The sequence below is a fragment of the Vigna angularis genome, chromosome 5, assembly GCF_016808095.1.
Source record: "Vigna angularis cultivar LongXiaoDou No.4 chromosome 5, ASM1680809v1, whole genome shotgun sequence".
Classification (NCBI taxonomy): Eukaryota; Viridiplantae; Streptophyta; class Magnoliopsida; order Fabales; family Fabaceae; genus Vigna; species Vigna angularis.
The window spans coordinates 30963037-30981667 of NC_068974.1; the positions used below are offsets into that span (position 1 = coordinate 30963037).

An 18631-nucleotide genomic window follows, 5' to 3' on the forward strand; every position below is an offset into this window, starting at 1 on the left:
ACTAACCTAACCTTAGGAAGGGCTCCTCATAATTTTTCATTTTCTAAGCTCTTCTCTCTCTAAGACTCTTTGCCCTAAACTCTTCTATGCCTTCTCTCTAAATTTCCAGCTCTCTGAACCGTTCAATCTTGGGTTGGAAGGTGCTCAGACGTTCACCACACCAAAGGCTTCCTTTTGAATCGATCGTATTTTCGTTTGGACCGGTAAGTCGTTTTTCCCTTCTCTTTCACTATCTCCGAACCTAGAGCATGCAACATTACTGGTTGTATGTTACTAGGGGGTTTCGTTTTCCTGTTTCTGCCAAATCAAGCTCTAAGAGCTGTTGCTGTCACCACTTTGGTGGTTTGTAGGGTTTGGATTGAGTTCGGGTGTGTGAGATACCAAAACGGGGCGTCCTTGTGAGCTTGGTAATACAACTCTGAGGTAAGGGGAGCTAGTTACATTTTAGACACTGTATGATATGCCTGTTTGAATTATTTTGATTGTTTTACTGTATGCTACTTTTGGTGATGAGCATGTTTAAATTATGTTTGTTGAAAATGAGGAATTGGTGTGACCATGGTATGCTTATTTTCACTTGACTTGGATGAGTTTGTTGACTGTAATTGATTTTGTTGGAGAGGTGGGAGTAAGAATTATGAAATATTGGTCATATGGACAATAATTAGGTGCACAGGTACTGTTTTTTGATTTTGTTGGAGAGGTGGGAGTAAGAATTATGAAATATTGGTCATATGGACAATAATTAGGTGCACAGGTACTGTTTTAGGTTACTGTGAAGGGAAGTGAGATAAGGAAATGGGGAAATCGGAGTCTAAAACACCATAGGACAGTTTGGATGACTTAGATAAATCAATTGTGACTTGTTGAGAGTATTGTGTTGGTAGGATAGAGGAATCTTAAAAACCTGAGTTGACACATCCCTGATCATAGAGCAGTCCTGGTCTGATCCAGTCAGTTGTAACTAGTCATATGTGCTAGCGCCGAAGGTGAGACTGATGCGTTCAGACATTTGATTTTTCTCTGATGACCAATTGGGTTAGTAAGGAGTGGTTGAGGTGGAAATCATGTGTTAGTCGCGTTAGAAGGGTAAACAGTTAAGGAAATACTGTTTTGGGTCTTTTGAAAGGAACTGAGGTAGAGAATTTGAGCATAGGTAGTCCTGAGTGCAATTGGGCAGTTTGGCTAGCTAGGATGAGTCAATTACAACTGGTTAGGGTCATAAAATTGAGTAAAGTCATGTTCAACATGGTAGAATTGAAATTGGGTTCTTGGGTTAATATAATCGGAGTTTAAGTTAAAACTTGGGTACTGATCACTTTAAAATCATGTTAATAACGCTTGATAATCATCTAGACAAGTTTAATTAGGTACAAAATATGAATTAGAAGTCTTAAAAGTTGGAAGAAAGGCCTAGAAGTGGTAAGGAGTGGGTGAGTGGGTAATTCTGCAAAATTTGCGTTCTGCAGATTATGCAGACTCGCTAAGCGAATGTTTTCGCATAGCGAGTCCTCACAGAGAGGTGCTCTCTGTTTGAGCATTCGCACAGCGAGTTGGTGCGCTGTGCGAAAGACTAGAGAGGGTTGTTATCTGTTTGGTAAGTCGCGTAGCGAATGTAGTCGCTTTGCGACTGTTGCTAGCTTAGGAAATTAGCCAAATTAATTCGAATAGCGAATTTGGGGCGCTATGCGAATTTTAGCTGTCCCCCTGTCAGGAAAATTCGCTCAGCGCATCAAGGGTGGTGCGCTATGCAATTTTTAGTTGAAAAACACTCTCCTCGTCAGGAAAATTTGCTCAGCGTTGCCATGCATCTTGGTGCGTTGTGAGACCTAGTTCAGTGAGTTTCATATTTTTCCACATCTATTTAAGATGTTTGATGTTGTTTGACTGTCAGGATGTATGTATGGTGTTGTTGAGTGGTTGTAAAGCATATGAATGTGAAGTACAATGATGTAATTGGGTATGAAGTGGACATCTCAGGGTGAGATGATTGAAAGTGATGTGTGGGGTGTTGTTGTTGTTCTGTATAACTGTATGGAGCTTTGAACTGGTATGTCTATCCCTACACTCAAAGCACTGTTCATGCTCAAATAGAGAAGAACAATGTGAGTGGTGAGAGTAGAGGGAGGTCCTCGTTTATAGTCTTAAAGTTTAGACATAGACAAATGGGGGATTTACCTTGCATAGTGTTGGGGAGTGCCAGCTGAACTACGCAAGTGCAAAGACGACCAATAGTTCGACAGTTATACCAATCCGGATGAGTCGTGTGAGTGTTTGAGTCATGGTTTAAAGTGGTATGCCTTGATTGTTCTTTATATGTAGCTAAGCACGATGATATTTATTGATTGTACTATATGATTATTGCTTGTTTATCTAGCTTACCCTTGCTTCTTGTGGTGTGTTGCTTTTGTATGTTTTCTTTTGCGATGATCATCCACTTGGATGGGAGCAGAAATTGTTGAGGAGATACCTTTGGAGCAAGAACTAGAGGACACTGATGCTGCAGTGCAGTCTACATAGGAATTTCCAATTTGAACGCTTGAAGTGTTGAATACTCTAAACTGTTTAAGTTTAAAATTCTATCTTCATATTTGGATGACTGTAATTTCGTACCTAATTGCAAGTCATACTCTAACTGTTCTCTTTATTTGGATGTTGACGCCTATATTATATGATTGTGGTTATTATATATTTGGGATGTCACATTTATGGTATCAGAGCAGTTTCTTCCTTAGAAACCTGTAGGTTGTGGGTGTGCATTGTTTGTGATTGTGTATTCTAGTCATGTGTAGGAAGTTATATTAGTTTCATTGAGTTGGGCTAATGGTCTTTTCTCCCTGTGTGAACAGAAGATGGCACCTAAACTTCCTCCTCCTCCTCCCCCACAGGTCGATCCGTCTGACTCCAACCAGATGTTAAATACTGTGCTTCAAGCATTATAGCAACAAAATGCTGCTTTGGTGCAGCAGAACACATGTGTTAGAGGTTAATGATATACAAGTTCATGAAGATCTTACAATTAAAGTTGGGCCAATCAGGGTGTTGGAGGTGCAGACGAAAAATCTGAGGGGAAAGGAAATTCGCACGGTGAAGGTGTTGTGGAACGAGGAAACCCAAGAGATGACTTGGGAGCTTGAAGAGTTTATGAGAAATGAATACCCGATTTTTGTTTGCATAGTAGCCTTAATTTTCGAGGACGAAAATTTTTGGAGTGGGGGAGAATGTAAGACCCGTATAAATAAAATGATTTCTTACCTTAAGTATTTTATTTTGTGGTATTATATAATAAATTGTGATGAGAAACAATGTTGAGAAATATTTAAGGAAGGGAAGAAAATTAAATTAATATTGGTTTCATAGTAAATTTCGAAAAAGGTTGAAAGAGTATTTAAGTATAATTGTTTGTACTATTATATCAGCAGATGGAGCTTGGTCTAGTGGTTATTGTGATTGTGCATGGGATGATATGTGTGCTTGGTCTCAAGTTCTAGCCCTCTTAAGACCAAAAAGGCTTTTCATGCATTAAATGATGAAAGAGAAGCTTGTAAGTGACCTTGGGGAGGTTAACCATTGCATTTACATTGAAAATTATAATAGATGCACTTAAGCACACTTTAAAACTATCATTTAGTCACATTAAAGTGAAGTTTTATTGCAATAATGAAGAGTTAGGAATAAGAATCTGAAGTTAGTAGTGTAGGGTGTCCTTGAGAGTAACCTTAAGTGGTTAGTGAAGGGTTGGTGAGGTTTAGAGTTAGTTTCTACTTTAGTGTGTAAGTTTAAGTTAGTAGGGTTGAAAAACAAAAACTTGGAGAGTGGAAAAGAGAGAGAACCGGGAGTTGGAGAGGCACTTTTGGAGAGCAATCAAGTTGGTGAGAGAAAGGAAGAGCCACCCTAGCCTTGGAGTTTTTGGACGTCACTTGTAGGAGACCAAGAGGAGTGGAAGCTTGTTGTCTAGTGAGGAAAGAAACCTAAAAGCCTTTGGAAGCTAGCTTGGAATTGAGGTAAGGGGTTTAACTTGGGATATAACATAATGTATGATGAGTAGAAGGTAACATTATACTGTTGTTGCATGCTTTCTTTCTTGTGTGTTGGAATTAAATTTAACATGTTGATGCATGCACTTTTCTTTTGGGTTTAAGTTTCATGTGTTGTTACATGGAGAATGGGTATTCACATGTTCATTTTCGTTTTTCTACTATATGGGGTATTTAATGGATTATACATGTTTATATTTTATGAAAAAGTGGTGTTGTTGTAATGGGTATACATGTTGGATGTATTGGGGTGTTGTTTGTGTATGAAAAAGTGTCATGGGTACACTTTAAAATCATGTATATTTTGTATATCTTGGTTCTTATTACCTTGCAAGAATTATATATTGTTGGGAGCACTTATCTACACTCTTTAACCAAGAGTGTGGGTAAGAGGGTATTGAGAATTCTTTTCCATTGCTGGAAGAGGAAATAATGAGTTATGAGAATGAAAAGAGTGAAAGTGATATTTTGGTGAAGTTGGGTACATGGGATTGATGAAAACAGTGAAGATGAATGGAGTTGGTGTCATTGGTGGAAGAAGATCATGAAGGAAGAAGGAAGAAGTGAAGAGTGTATTGTGTGCATGTGTTACGTGGAAGATAGAAATGAATGGAAGGAGGTGTGTGTAGGTTGACATAAAGTGAAAAGAAGAGAGAGGGAAATGAAGGTAGTGTGCTGCAACTTAAGGTGTGTGGAGAGATTAGAAAAATAAAATAACATAAGTAGAAAGATGTGGGGCCGTGGGCATTAAATGAAAGAGAGAGAAGAGTGAAATGAAAGAAGGGTAGTGTGTGAGAGTGGTTGTACATAAATGAGGTTGGGAGAGTGAAGAAAGAAGAAAATAAAAATAAAATGTTATGTGTAGTGTGCGGGCCGTGAGCTTTAATGTAGAAAGGAGAAAAGGAAAGAAAACACTGGGAGAGTTGTGTGCATGAGAGTGTGCTACGTAAAATTTAAGGAGAGGAAGAATGATTTTGTTTTGAAAAGTCAAATAAAGTGGAAAGTGGGGTCCACGATTTTGTGAGAAAAGATGAGCGAGTGGAACTTGTGTTTTAATTGAAAAAAAAAAGGAGAGGAAAGAAGTGAAAGGTTACGTAAATGGTAAAAGGGGAGAGAGAAAGAGAGTTTGATAAGAAGTGGGTGGTTTCATGTGGGACCTACTTGGAAGTGAAAGAAAATGTAATTTAATGGTTTTGGGGTCCACTTGAAAATGTAGATATAGAAGGGAGTGTGTTTAGAGTAAAAAGGGGGTGTATTAGAATTAGGTGTTTTCTTTGATGTTGGGTATTAATTAAAAAGTGGAGGTGCACTAGAAATGTTGTTCTAGTTGATGGAAGTGTGAAATTAGTAATTTCATGGGGGTGCATCAGTAGGAAAAATAATTAAATTAATTTATTTAATTATTTGTGATTCTAATTAATTGTTGGTGAATGAATTTGGTTGACTTTGTGCATGATGGTGGTCTGCGTATGGTTGTGATGGTAAAATTGTGAGAGCAAGCGTTCTGTCATTTCCTTAGAATTTTTGTCGAATCGATGGTGTTCGTATTGCGATACAATAGTGTGTTGAGTCTCTACGGAGACTGAGATTCGAGTGTCACCCTTTCCTCATGCGCGGGGACTAGAGAGGGTTGGATGTCTCGCCCAATGACTTCGGCTCGTGTGAGTATAGTGCTCGGTAGGTGCGCGTAACCGAAGTTTTTACTCGTAATTCCTTGAGGAGTTGGGGAGATAGGCCTGAAGTTGCGATGGAAGGCGGCTCGAATCACCCTGTTTTGCGAAACAGGTTTGGTACGACAAAATTCAAGGAAACAACAAAAACTTGTGTAAATGATTTGAGTTGTGAGTTTAATACTGTGATGTATTGTTATGTTGTGACTTTGATAGTGTGGGTGGTGATGACCTGAGTTATGAGTTGAATATTGTGTTGTATTGTAAGGTTGTGACTAGGATCGTCTATGTTATGATATTTTGATATTGAAATTATATGTTATGTTAGGTTCTTAGTTACTCACCCTTCCCTTTTGTGGTTGTGGTTCCACCTACGATGATCGTACTTGTACGGGAGTAGATGGCGTTGCAGATGAGGCAGAAATGGAGTAGCACGACGAGAGTTATGGGAATAGCTATGGGGAATTTATCATGTTTTAAAGTAATTTTATGTTTTTGAATAATGAATTTGATATTTGTAAGGTTTTAACCTTATGTTGTAAGACGCTTAGACTTTTGAGGTTTTGTTTCCGCAATGTTATTTTTAAAAGAAAAAAAAAACGGGCGTAAAATTTTGGATTTTGTTATTTTCTAGTGGCATTCCGTAAGGGGTGTTATAGACTTCATGACCCAAACTCTATGCATCCATCACACAATATATCTCTGACATATTCAAGCATTCACATCACAAGTATACAAACCCTAATTCCTTAGAGACAAGTTCTAAATCTTTGTTTGAAAATATTAATCCCTTCGATATTCAAACACAAGATTTGTATTAAGAAAATATGTCTAGAATGACCAATAGCCTTGGTCTATGCCTAAAACTAAGTTTCTTGGTTGTTCTATTCATGTCTAGGTTCCAAAGCATTTTCTAGTGATTAGACACCACCAAAATAGCATAAATATTTTATCATGCAAGTAAATAAAAAGGATAGAACACAAGAAGTATGAAAGATATTGCATAGAAATAACTGCAAAGAGTCAAGGTACATTGCCTCCAATCCCAATGAAATGGAGTTTAGCTACTCCTATAGATCTAGAACACAATAATGTATTGGAATGAAAAGGATGGAGTTTTTGAGCCCCATAAACGCCTCAACCTGTGTCTTGAGTGTTTGGTTTGTTTCTACGTTCAAAAATTATATTTTTCTTTCACTCTCGATACTTTAAAATATTCATCAAAATATGTTCTCTCGTTGGGCCACAAAATCTTCTCGTTTAGCGAAATGTAGCTTTTTTGACACGTTGGCTTCTTTAATTCCTTGAGCTTCTTGGCTACACTAATGTTGCCAAGGTCTCACTGGACGAGTGAAGATGACTCGTTGGATAAGTGGCTTCTGACTAGGGATGACAAAAAATTCAGCCTGCGAATATCAGTGGATAAAATTCGTGACGGGTAGTTGGTATTGGTAAATATTTACTATCTACGAGTTGTGGGTAGCGAATATTTTAATATCCACTTATAAACGGATAGGGTGTGAGTATTATACTATCTAACCTGCGGTTCTTGTTTCATGGAAAAATAAAAAATAAAAATTTAATTTATATTTAATTTAATTTAATTTAAAATAAATTTAATTTATATTTTATTAGATTAAATTTAATTAAAATTAAATTTTAATTTATGTTTTATTTTATTTATATTAAATTTTATATATTTTTTTAGTAATTTTATTTAAATTTTATTTTAAAAATATATAAAATATTTTTTTTTAATATTTACATATATTTGTGGGTTGTTTTAAAATATAGGTAGATTTTTTTTTTTATACGGGTACTAAGGTTAAAAAAAGTTAACAATCTAAAACTGAACCAAGTTAAAGAAAAGTCAGCAAAAGAAAAGAAATTTGTTATTTGTTACCAAATTTGCCACCATCCCAGAACTCTAATCACCTTTTTCTTCTTATAGCTCTCCAAAGTTTGTAACTTTACATGGTAGGATAAAAATCAGTTACACCCCGTTAGTAGCCAGTAGATTCAAAGTTGAGGGGAAAGAAGAAAACAAAAGCTTGGAACTCCTACCACACTATCATCATCATCAAATCCAAACACAACAATGGCAGCGAAAGGGGCATTGTGGTTGATGATGCTGCCACTGGTAGTACCTGTTGTTATTGCCACTAACACCAACAACGTGTACCAGCCTTGTGCTGATGCCAAGATTCAGAGATCTGATGGCTTCACTTTTGGCATTGCCTTCAGTTCCAGGGAGTCTTTCTTCTTCAATCAGTCCCTTCAGCTCTCTCCCTGTGACCATCGTCTTTCTCTCTCGTCCTCCAACTCACAGCTTGCTCTCTTTCGTCCCAAGGTTGATGAGATCTCTCTCCTCACCATCAACACCTCTAGTTTTTTCCCTGTAAGTAACAGTGTTACCTCTCATCTCGTTTTCTCACCATCTGGAGTTATTCTTTGATCGTTTTTTTATCTGGGTCTCTGGCTGATTGAAACTGATGATATCCATTTGTTTCTCTTGGTTGTTGACTTTTGGGGCTATAATCTTACTGTGATATGGATGTTTGATTTTGTTTGTGTTGAAAAGTTTGGAACTTTGAGGTGATATGTTGATTGTATTCATAGAAATTTATCGTTTTGTACCATAAATATAGAAGATAGTAAGAGAAGACAATGCTCAGGATAAAATAGTCGACATGGTGATATTGTTGTACGAATCAGTGATGTATATCAGATGAAGACTATATTTGGATAAATTTTATTGGTATAAAATTTTTGTACAAAATTAGTTAGTTGGTGTGATAGAGATAGAGGTAAAAGATAATGTTAAAGGAAATGGTGGATGATACCATTGTACAGACAAGGGATCCCTTATATTTATGTGTTATAATTTTCATTGTAGAATATGGGATGGGGATAATGGGATTGTGGCTTCTGTTCATTGGTTGGTCAAGTGGGGCATTTCTGTATTTGATATTGACTTGGTGACTTCTCGGGTTTGTTGTAGTTCTTGTGAGCGATGAATTCATCTTTCGTGTCATGGTGAGGGTTCAACAATCATTCGATATTCTTTTGGAAAATATGAATTTGGTCTGGGAAAATGTTAGATGTAGAAATAAGTTTTCATACATTTTTATAGCTGTTATACGACTTTCTCGTTCGACATGACCAATGAACCTAATTTTCTGTTCTAGTTATGGCAAGAAGAAATTAAGCTGTACGAGGTGGTTATTGAGGTCGTTGAATGTCATAAATCAGCTTTAAAGTGTTTTAGATGAGATATAAGAGGTTATTTATTATTGTAGCACATGGAGGAGAAATTGCTATGTATTTCAGAGACTTGTGCTCCAAAATAGAAACATCAAATATGGCACAATATACCATGTTGCTGAAAGATCAACTAGAGCTTTGGTCAAAATGGTAAACCTAAGCCAGGGAATAGAGATTCAACCCCCATTGCAGTAATACCCATCATATCATGCACGCCCTGTCCTGAATCCTGCTTAAAGCAGTTAGGTACAATGAGCAAACCTGACCTATATTCTTTGCATTTAGGTAATAATGTCATTTTCTTTTGTTTTTGCATTGTGCTAATTAAATTTTTTCTCTTGCTAGTATTTGCCTCTATAGGATTGGAATAGTCCTCATCCACCAGTTTCAGCCATAATGTATTTTTACTATGTTGACATGTTACTATGTATTAGTCAATAGGTTTATCTTTAACTCGATCTCACAAAACTGGCTTATAGTGGAGATTGCATCCTATTTATATATTACAATTTGACTTTTTTTCTAATTGATATAGAATCTTCAACACACTCTCTCATGCTGAGGAATAAACATTTTGAATGTTGGATTAGATATTTGTGGGTGGCTTAAGAAGAGCACAATATTCGGTGACAGAATAGCCTTAATGAACTTGATTAAGATGAACTGTTTTTTTCTTAATTACTATGAAGATAAATCCTGATAACCTGCTATTTACAAACTATTTCCCCTTATTCTTGTTTTAGCTCCAACTTAAAGTTAAGCCACCCCTTATTGGTACAGCTGTTCAACTTGATTGCACACAGTGTACTGACCAAATTATCTATTTTTTTTTATGTATTTATCTTCACTGTTGAAATTAAACCACTCCTCAACGAGTATATGCTGAAGTCAGGCCAACTTGGCAGTATTTCTATTTCTGTTTGACATGACAAATTTGTTTAACACATTGTAGAAGATGTATGTACATATGTTCAACATAAACTCAAATTAAGATAGTAAAGCTAACTGTGACTCTTAACTGTTAGGATTGCAGTATGCAAATGACTCTTAACTATTAGGCTCATTCACATGTACGTAGACATAAAATCAATAACCACAAATTCAAATAATTAGGCTGCATAATCTAAAGTAAGGAGGTTGCTACTTTTAGAGAAGAAAAAAAATTAGATGTACTATTAGTGTAAAAAAAAATTTAGGTCACAACTGGTTAGAAATCATGGGAGGAATGAATTTTCATTGTAATTCGGTACAGTTGTTGTCTAAGTTGACAAACTCATCATATATGGTGATTTTAACAGATGACTTTTGTAAAAACTTTTTACACTGCTATTGTATATTATGATTTTTGTATGGAATTTGAAAATTCAGTTAATAATAAAATGGCTTTTGTTATGTTTTTCATGAAACATTCAAATTCACAAGATTGTTATTGTTATACAAGTTCCCTGGTTGACTTTAAGTATTGGAGGAGGCTATACTCAAACATCCGTTTGAAACGCTTATGCTTTGATAGGATAGAATTGAAAATCACAAGTCATGGTAACTTGCACTGGGATCCCTTAAACCAACTTTTGTTACCCTGGAAGCAAAAATGAGAACCACAGGCTGAAATAAAACTTGCATTAACAGTGGCATCATAACAACTAATTTATAACTTTCATTTTCATCTCAATGAGTAGGATAGTTATGGTGGATATATGGTGGCATTTGCTGGGAGAAAGTATGCTGCACGGTCTCCACTTGCATTTGTTGCAAACAGCACATATACAGTGACAAGTTTCACACTGGTAAGAGATGTAGGTCATGGACATGATGAGTTGAGTTTTGTTTAGTTATTGAAAAATCTAAGGTGTGGTTGGACTTTCCATTTGATTAGGTGCTGGAGTTTCAGAAGGGTAGGCTGCAGAACTTGTACTGGAAGAGAGATGGTTGCTCTTCATGCAAGGGAAAATCCAACTTTGTTTGCCTCAACAAACAAGATTGTGCTATCAGAACATCATCTTGTAAAGGCAGAGGAGGGGCAGTAGATTGCAGTCTAGGAATTCAGCTAGCATTTTCTGGTACAGACAAGCATCTATCAGTGCTTAATTCATGGTATGAAGTGGAAAATCTGCGGCAGTACTCTCTCTACGGCTTGTACTCAAATCTGAGGGACTCTCTCACCAGCCAGTATAACAAATTCTTTTAACAACATAAAGAAAATTTCTTCCCATGGATTGTTTTAATGGTTTGGGGATGGTATTGTAACTTCTGTGACTATATTGTTCTTTGCCTTCTTATTTGTTACTTCATATTTATTGCATACCAGTTTTTGGTTTATGTCAGCATTACATGAAGAGAATTTGTACATTCTTGCAGGCTGGATGTGCTTTTACTTGTTCATTTATTTAAAAAGATTTTAAATATATTTTAAAACATTAAAATCAGTGTATATTAGTATATTTTAAAGACCCAACAAATGACAATATAAAAAAACTCACCACAGAATTTAAATTTGTTTATTTCATTAGTTTGATAAAAGAGTTTACTACCAAATCTGAAATTGTGTATTGAAAATGTGGCTTGAGAAGAGGTTATAGCATATAAGAATTGAACGATATATACTACAATGGCTTGAGAATGAAAAGAAAAGGTTCCATGTCAATTCAGAAAAGAAAAAGATACAATGTATCACCTAATTAACTAATCACTAGCAATTCACGCAACTGTTCTTTTACAGAAAAATCATAGTAGATTCTACACTTTATTAAAGAACATTTTCAGCATTTTAATTTGCACACAAATTCTACCCTCTTTTTTTAATTCCACTAATCTTTCTCCAAATTAAATACACAAAACATCTATCAAATAAGTTTTTTGTTTCATTGGAAATTTTGGTTCCTCAATAATTGTAGTATAAAAGACAATAGTAAAATATCACACACACACACACATATATATATATATATATATATATATATATATATATATATAAAGTGAACTACTAATTATTTAATTTAAAATTTATTTTATTATGATAAGAGATAAAATTGTTTATTAATTATTTGAAAAGATTTATTTTATTCAAAAGAATATGATAAGAGATATAATGATTTATTAATTATTTTATTTAAAAAATATAATAGGAGATACAATGTTTTATTAATTTTAAAAAAAAATTATAATATTTAAAATATTTTTTTAAAAATAAAATATTTGAAAAATAATTATTAAAAGAAGGATTAAATATGTTTTTAATCTCTAAAGTACAAAGCGAATTTGTTTTTAGTCAATCTTTCAAACTAAGTTACATTTTGGTCTTTCCCCTCAAAGAAACTTTAATTTTTCATCTTGCAAAACTAACTGCGTTAAAAAGAAGAAGTTGAGTAATGTATGGTCATGTATGATGACATCTTTCCTTCCTAACTTTTGCTACGTTGGTAAGGAGTCGAACGGTTAAGGAAAGGGGTGAAGGAATCGAACTTCTTAAGTGTTGAACCGTATGACCCTTCACCCCATTTCCTTAATCGTTCAGCCTCCTTTACCCTCTTCCTTTAACCGTTCATACCTTTACCCCTATTCCTTTAACCGTTCGACTCCTTCATTCCCATTCCACATAAAATTAATTTTATTACACATAAAATTAATTAATTTAAATTTAGGTACTTTATATAATGATTTATTTTTATGTTTTTCTTAAATTTTATTTTTACTAATACTCATATTAATTATAAAATTTCGTTTTTATTTTAGTTTAAATTTTATTTCAACCTTTATTTATATTCTTAAAATTTATTCATTTTTATATAATATTATTTTACAAAATCAAACATGCTCGCACTGAATAATGGATGAGTATATTATAAAAAGATATCAAGAAACAAACATCTTATAAGTAGATGATAAATATTTAAATAATTTTTAATAGTTAAGTAAATCTAACTTTTAATAAAGAGTTGTTTTATCATTCCATGAATTATCTAATTATTACATATTTATATTCTACTACATATAGTTTATTATGAAAATTTTATTTATTCTTATCTTCATTTTTATCTTGGTATAATACTTTATATTCTACTACATATGGTTATAGATAGAAGTATTAATTGCGTATCGGGTCGGATTAACAGGCTAAATAAACCGGACGGGGCCGGGTCACGGCACCTCTTCGTTGCAACAAATCCGAACCCTAAATCCGAAATCAGCCATGGTAGCGTAGCGGAAGCAGAAAGCGAAAAGCAAAGAAACAGAAAGAGGAAGGAGAAGAAGCACTGCGTGGAAGCCATGGGCAAGAAGAACGAGAACCAGAAAACGGGGCTAGGTCGAGCCCTGGTGAAGCAGCACAATCAGATGATTCAACAGAGCAAGGACAAGTCTCGCTTCTACAAAAAGAAGGTTCTCGAATCCTTCACCGAAGTCTCCGACATCGACGCCGTCATCGAACAATCCCTCGAATCTCTCCCCGAACACGCCGTCGCATCCACCACCATCATCAGCCTGTGAGTCTTCTTTCTTTTCCTTCGGCGCTCACGCGCCACGCCCTTCTTTCCGCGAATGTCCCGTGACTTTAATCCTTCTGTGAGAGTAGGGACCCTACCGAAATGACGCCTGAAGAAACGAGAAAGCAGGAGGAGGCGCTCCACGCCAGCAGCCTCCGAGTTCCGCGCCGGCCGCCGTGGACGCCCGACATGTCTCCCGAGGAGCTTCACGACAGCGAAACGCAAGCTTTTTTGGTTTGGCGTCGCAGTTTAGCGAGGTTAGTTGTAGTTGGTTTAGGCTTTTCCGGATATTAGGCTATGAGTCGGATTTCTAGACTAAATTATGGAAACTAGGGTTATTGCATGTTCTAGGATTACGAATGTAATTTCATCTTTCTAATTTTGCTGGCGTTATTAAAGGATTTAGAGGATTTTAGTTTGTGTTTTGGCGGTGTTTCAGGCTTGAGGAGAATAAGAAGCTTGTCCTTACACCTTTTGAGAAAAATCTTGACATCTGGAGACAGCTCTGGCGTGTTGTTGAGCGTAGTGATCTGGTGAGTTCATATCCTCTTTGAAGTTTTATGGGTTGATGAACAGTCTGATTATGTTATATGCTGGAATGACTGATAATGACCTAGTTACTTGGATTGTACACAATGAAGATAAGCATGGTTCTCCTTTTTATGAATATGATTGCAAAACAACGGCATCTTCTTATCCATGCAATACTTTATGTTGTTGAAGTAAATAAGTCTAGTCTGTCATGTTCTTGTTTTCTATGTTGGTGAGTTCTATATCAATTCCCTAATCACTTCATTTGCTGGAAAGAAAACAGTATATTGGTATGATAACAAATAATGGAGCTCTGCTCTGTTTAAGATAATTGTTAGTTGTATATTAATAGATACAAAGGAGTTCAACAACACTTTGTGATCCTTTGTTATTATTTTCTTGTTTAACTATACTGGTTTCATTGATTCCATTTTTTACTGGCCTTATCTTTAATTTGGCCTGTTATTCAAACAAAAAAAACAAGGGAAATCGGCTAAACAAGTTGGAGCTGCATCATTAGCTGCAAATTGAAAATTGTTCGAAACAATCTCATTTTGCAACTTTCTAATACTATGGAAAAAAGAAAGAAAAGCTCTAGTAGGAAACCTGGTACAGTGGATATCGGTCTACTTCTTATTCCTCCTTAGATGTACATTCATTTTTTTCTTCCTATCAATATATATATTGATAATATATATATATATATATATATTATCAGTAATGGATTTGTATGTGTATTGAAGTATCAATTATGTTTTGCTTTTTATATATTTCCTTTTTTTTTGAAGTGCATGAAATGTTAAAGTTGACGATCCTTTCATACCTTTTTGTCAGCTTGTTATGGTTGTCGATTCCCGAGATCCTCTGTTTTATCGGTGTCCAGACCTTGAGGTGAGATGTTCTTTTCGTTCTTCATAACTAAATGCTAACTTGACAACTCTAGAGGTGGTTAGGTTTGTAGCAAATAATGGAAGATTTTTGACTGGGTATTCTTGTGTAATGAGTTCAGAACAGTTAAAGCATCCTTTCAGAGTTACTACTTCTATTCTCTAAAAAATATTAACTTAAATTAATCTCCATAAAAATTATGGCAAGCAGTAATGAGATAGATTTGATCAGACATTGTATGTTTGTATAGCCTACTCTGAACCCTTATCTTTATTTATTTCTTTTAAGAATCACTATCGCATGAGCCAAGCATGATTTGTTTTGCACCTATTTCTTTGAGACAGGCTTATGCAGGGGAGGTTGATGAACATAAACGCACATTGCTTCTGGTTAATAAGGCAGATCTTTTGCCTGCTTCTATCAGGTTTGAATGTCCCATTCCACGATGAGGTTTATACAGCATCAAATCATTGGCCTTGGTTGTATCTTGCCTCATTATTTGTCCGTATTTCTTTTATTTTTTGTAGAGATAAATGGGCAGAATATTTTCGAGCTCACGATATTCTCTTCATCTTCTGGTCTGCTAAAGCTGCCACAGCAGCCCTGGAAGGAAAAAATCTTGGTTCATCATGGGATGATGATAACACGGGGAGAACTAATAGCCCAGACACAAAGATATACGGAAGGGACGAGCTATTGGCCCGCCTTCAATCAGAAGCAGAACAGATAGTGAACAGGAGGAATTCCGGCACCTCCGGTGCAGGGCCATCTAACATTAAATCACCTGCTGAAAATACTGCTGGCAGTTCATCATCGAGTAATGTAGTTGTGGGATTTGTTGGATATCCTAATGTGGGGAAAAGTTCAACTATCAATGCTCTCGTTGGTGAAAAACGGACTGGTGTCACCTCCACCCCTGGGAAAACAAAGCACTTTCAGACATTAATTATCTCTGATAAGCTGACCCTATGTGATTGTCCTGGATTAGTTTTTCCATCTTTCTCTAGCTCAAGATATGAGATGATTGCTTGTGGGGTGTTGCCAATTGATAGGATGACTGAACACCGGGAATCTGTCCAAGTTGTGGCTGATAGAGTCCCAAGACATGTCATCGAACAGATTTATAAGATAAGGCTTCCTAAACCTAAGCCATATGAGTCCCAATCCCGTCCCCCTCTAGCATCTGAACTTTTAAGAGCATACTGTGCTTCCCGTGGGTATGTTGCTTCTAGTGGACTCCCTGATGAAACTAGGGCCACCCGTCAGATACTGAAAGATTACATTGATGGGAAGCTGCCTCACTATGAAATGCCTCCAGGTACATCAGAAGAGGAACAAGCTTTGGAAGATCCCACCACACATGACTCAATTGACTTGCATGCATCAGATTCGTCTGATATTGAAGATTCTTCAGATGTCGAGAGTGGTCTTGCACCAAATCTTGAGCATGTATTGGATGACCTCACTTCATTCGACCTAGCTAATGGACTTGCTCCAAAAAGTACGACTCTTAAGAAGTCCAAGGCATCCCATAAACATCATAAAAAACCGCAGAGGAAAAAAGATCGTGCCTGGAGAGCAGGAAACGATGATGCTGATGGGACGCCGGTTGTAAGATTCTTTCAGAAACCAGCTAACACAGGTTCTCTGAAGGATTGATGAGGCCATGTGATCTTGTTCTTGTACAACAGCTTATGTGTTAAAACTTATTTACATTGTTAATACGAGGTTAAAGATAACGTTTGTTTGGGATATTCCGGTAATATGATTTGAGCAATTTTACGTAAGCTCGTCTTGTAGGAAAAAGATGTTTGTGTGAATATTGTTGTTCTTATTAATGGGTTGAGAATGATGCCGTAGGACTGAAAAATTAGGTTCTACTGTACTAGTACTAGTGATAGCTACGCATCTGTGTGCCAATAATTGAGACGATTTTGAAGGTTGCTTGATGTTTAGGACAATAAAACATTATACAAAGCATTTTTATTTCTATCTATATGGATTAGTTTTATTTGAGCTATTTTTTCGGCCACTATGTATGTGCGCCTTTGCTTCTCAAGTTTCACTGTGCGTGAGGTTAGAAGAGAGGAAAATGTTTCATACATATCTGGTTTGCTTCTATTCATTAATGAGAGAAAGAATTATGTGGACCTCACTCTTCATTATCACACTTTGAAAAGACAGACTTAATGTCTTATGCATCTAAATGAAAGGAAAATAAGTCTAAGCTATAAATCCAGAGAAGCTATAAATCCAGAGAAGAGAGAATGCATTTTTATTTAAATTAATGTTTTGTAGACCATCAGAATAAAAACTCCTCCAAATATTCTGCTTCACTCCTTCACAATCAAGGAGAGAATTAATATTTTCAGTTCCTATATTGATCGTCTTAAGTTCCTCTAGTTTGAATTTATTTTCGCCCTTCTTACCACTCTAAATTTCATTCTATTAATTGAAGTTCTTCATTTCAATAGAAAAAAAAACTAATGTTTTGAGCTCTCTACTATTCCTTGATGTCATCAAAGACTTTTTAAAGAGATAAGCGTTATCTCTCATAATTTAAATTCAAAATAATAATTTTCTAACTTTTGTAGCCATTATCATGTTTTTTCTTATTTTTTGCGAATACAATTGTACAAATTTGAGTTCACTTTGAAGTATGAAAACTTAATCAACGTTTTATGGGAAAAATTATAAATAAAATACTTTTTCTATTTTCGTACAAACTTTTAAGCGAATTTAATGTTTTAATAAAGTGCGTTTAATAAATTTTCAATATTTTTTTAGTGAAAAATATTTACATTGTTGATTAATTAAGAATAAAAAATTGTACTATGATTTACAAGATAACTATCATAAAAAGTAATAAACTTACTATACGCTATATTTTATCATTACATATCATTATATAAATGATTTTTCTTCTAAGTTACATGAATATGGAAACAAAATTATGTACAGTATTAAAAAACAGTGATTGATTAAGTTAAAATCTCTTAAAAAAAGTTAAATGAATCAGAAGCGGATACATACTGATCTGGCATGCATTTTGGTCCATGTGAGATTGTCTACGAGATTCCACCTCGCATGAAAACAACGAAAATGATGAACTCATGAAATAATAGAAGTTAACCTTCTTCCACAGTGAGCCAAACATGTATTCCCCACCATACTTCAAACCTCAAATAATTAACTAACAAGTACAAGAATAAACCTGGTTAATGAACAAATCTTGTGTAAAGTCGAAATCTGATTCTTGGTTGTGTGGACAAATTATTAATTAATAATAAAATTAATTTAAAATATATAACTAAATGCAAAATTTATTTTATAAATTAGTTTTATAGTTTAAATTAAATTTAAAATTTATTTCAATATGATATCATAATCAAAATATGAGTTCAAATCTATTTTAATAAAAAAATTTATTTGATTGATTTATCATGTCATCTGTTATCAAAATATTTAGTATTTGTTAGATATATATTTATCAAAATATCGGATCACTCGTTAATATACAAGATAGTTTTATAAAATTAAATTAATATTAAAATTCAATTCTTAATACATAAACCATATTTAAAAATAAAAATTAAAAGTTAAATCTCAAATAAAAAAAAGCATAAAGGAAACCTTTGTAGGAAGACATGGAGGTCCTATCCTTAGTTGTCAATAATTGGCATGACATGGGAAATGAGCTAAGCAAAAGGAATGCAGTCATGAAATGTGACATTGTAATGTAGTATTTAATAAAGTGCCT

At 35.0% G+C, this 18631-nt stretch overlaps 2 protein-coding genes across 2 annotated transcripts; both read left to right on the forward strand.

The window, feature by feature from the left end:
• Positions 1-7635: 7635 nt before the first annotated feature.
• On the forward strand, positions 7636-11328 carry LOC108339679 (uncharacterized). Its single transcript, XM_017576865.2, has 3 exons — positions 7636-8105; positions 10651-10758; positions 10848-11328. Exons 1-3 carry the CDS (start codon positions 7806-7808, stop codon positions 11157-11159), a joined length of 720 nt encoding a protein of 239 aa, XP_017432354.1. The 5' UTR covers positions 7636-7805; the 3' UTR covers positions 11160-11328.
• A 1711-nt stretch (positions 11329-13039) lies between these two features.
• On the forward strand, positions 13040-16658 carry LOC108340702 (GTPase LSG1-2). Its single transcript, XM_017578229.2, has 6 exons — positions 13040-13452; positions 13542-13709; positions 13892-13985; positions 14818-14874; positions 15216-15295; positions 15399-16658. The coding sequence occupies exons 1-6, from the start codon at positions 13238-13240 to the stop codon at positions 16528-16530; spliced, it is 1746 nt and encodes a 581-aa protein (XP_017433718.1). The 5' UTR covers positions 13040-13237; the 3' UTR covers positions 16531-16658.
• The last annotated feature ends 1973 nt before the right edge of the window (positions 16659-18631 follow it).

Coding starts and splice junctions, on each gene's coding strand:
- LOC108339679 (XM_017576865.2), top strand. CDS start 7,806: ATGGCAGCGAAAGGGGCATTGTGGTTGATGATGCTGCCACTGGTAGTA. Junction 8,106..10,650: donor ACACCTCTAGTTTTTTCCCT/GTAAGTAACAGT, acceptor CTCAATGAGTAG/GATAGTTATGGTGGATATAT. Junction 10,759..10,847: donor CAGTGACAAGTTTCACACTG/GTAAGAGATGTA, acceptor CCATTTGATTAG/GTGCTGGAGTTTCAGAAGGG.
- LOC108340702 (XM_017578229.2), top strand. CDS start 13,238: ATGGGCAAGAAGAACGAGAACCAGAAAACGGGGCTAGGTCGAGCCCTG. Junction 13,710..13,891: donor TGGCGTCGCAGTTTAGCGAG/GTTAGTTGTAGT, acceptor GCGGTGTTTCAG/GCTTGAGGAGAATAAGAAGC. Junction 14,875..15,215: donor ATCGGTGTCCAGACCTTGAG/GTGAGATGTTCT, acceptor TCTTTGAGACAG/GCTTATGCAGGGGAGGTTGA.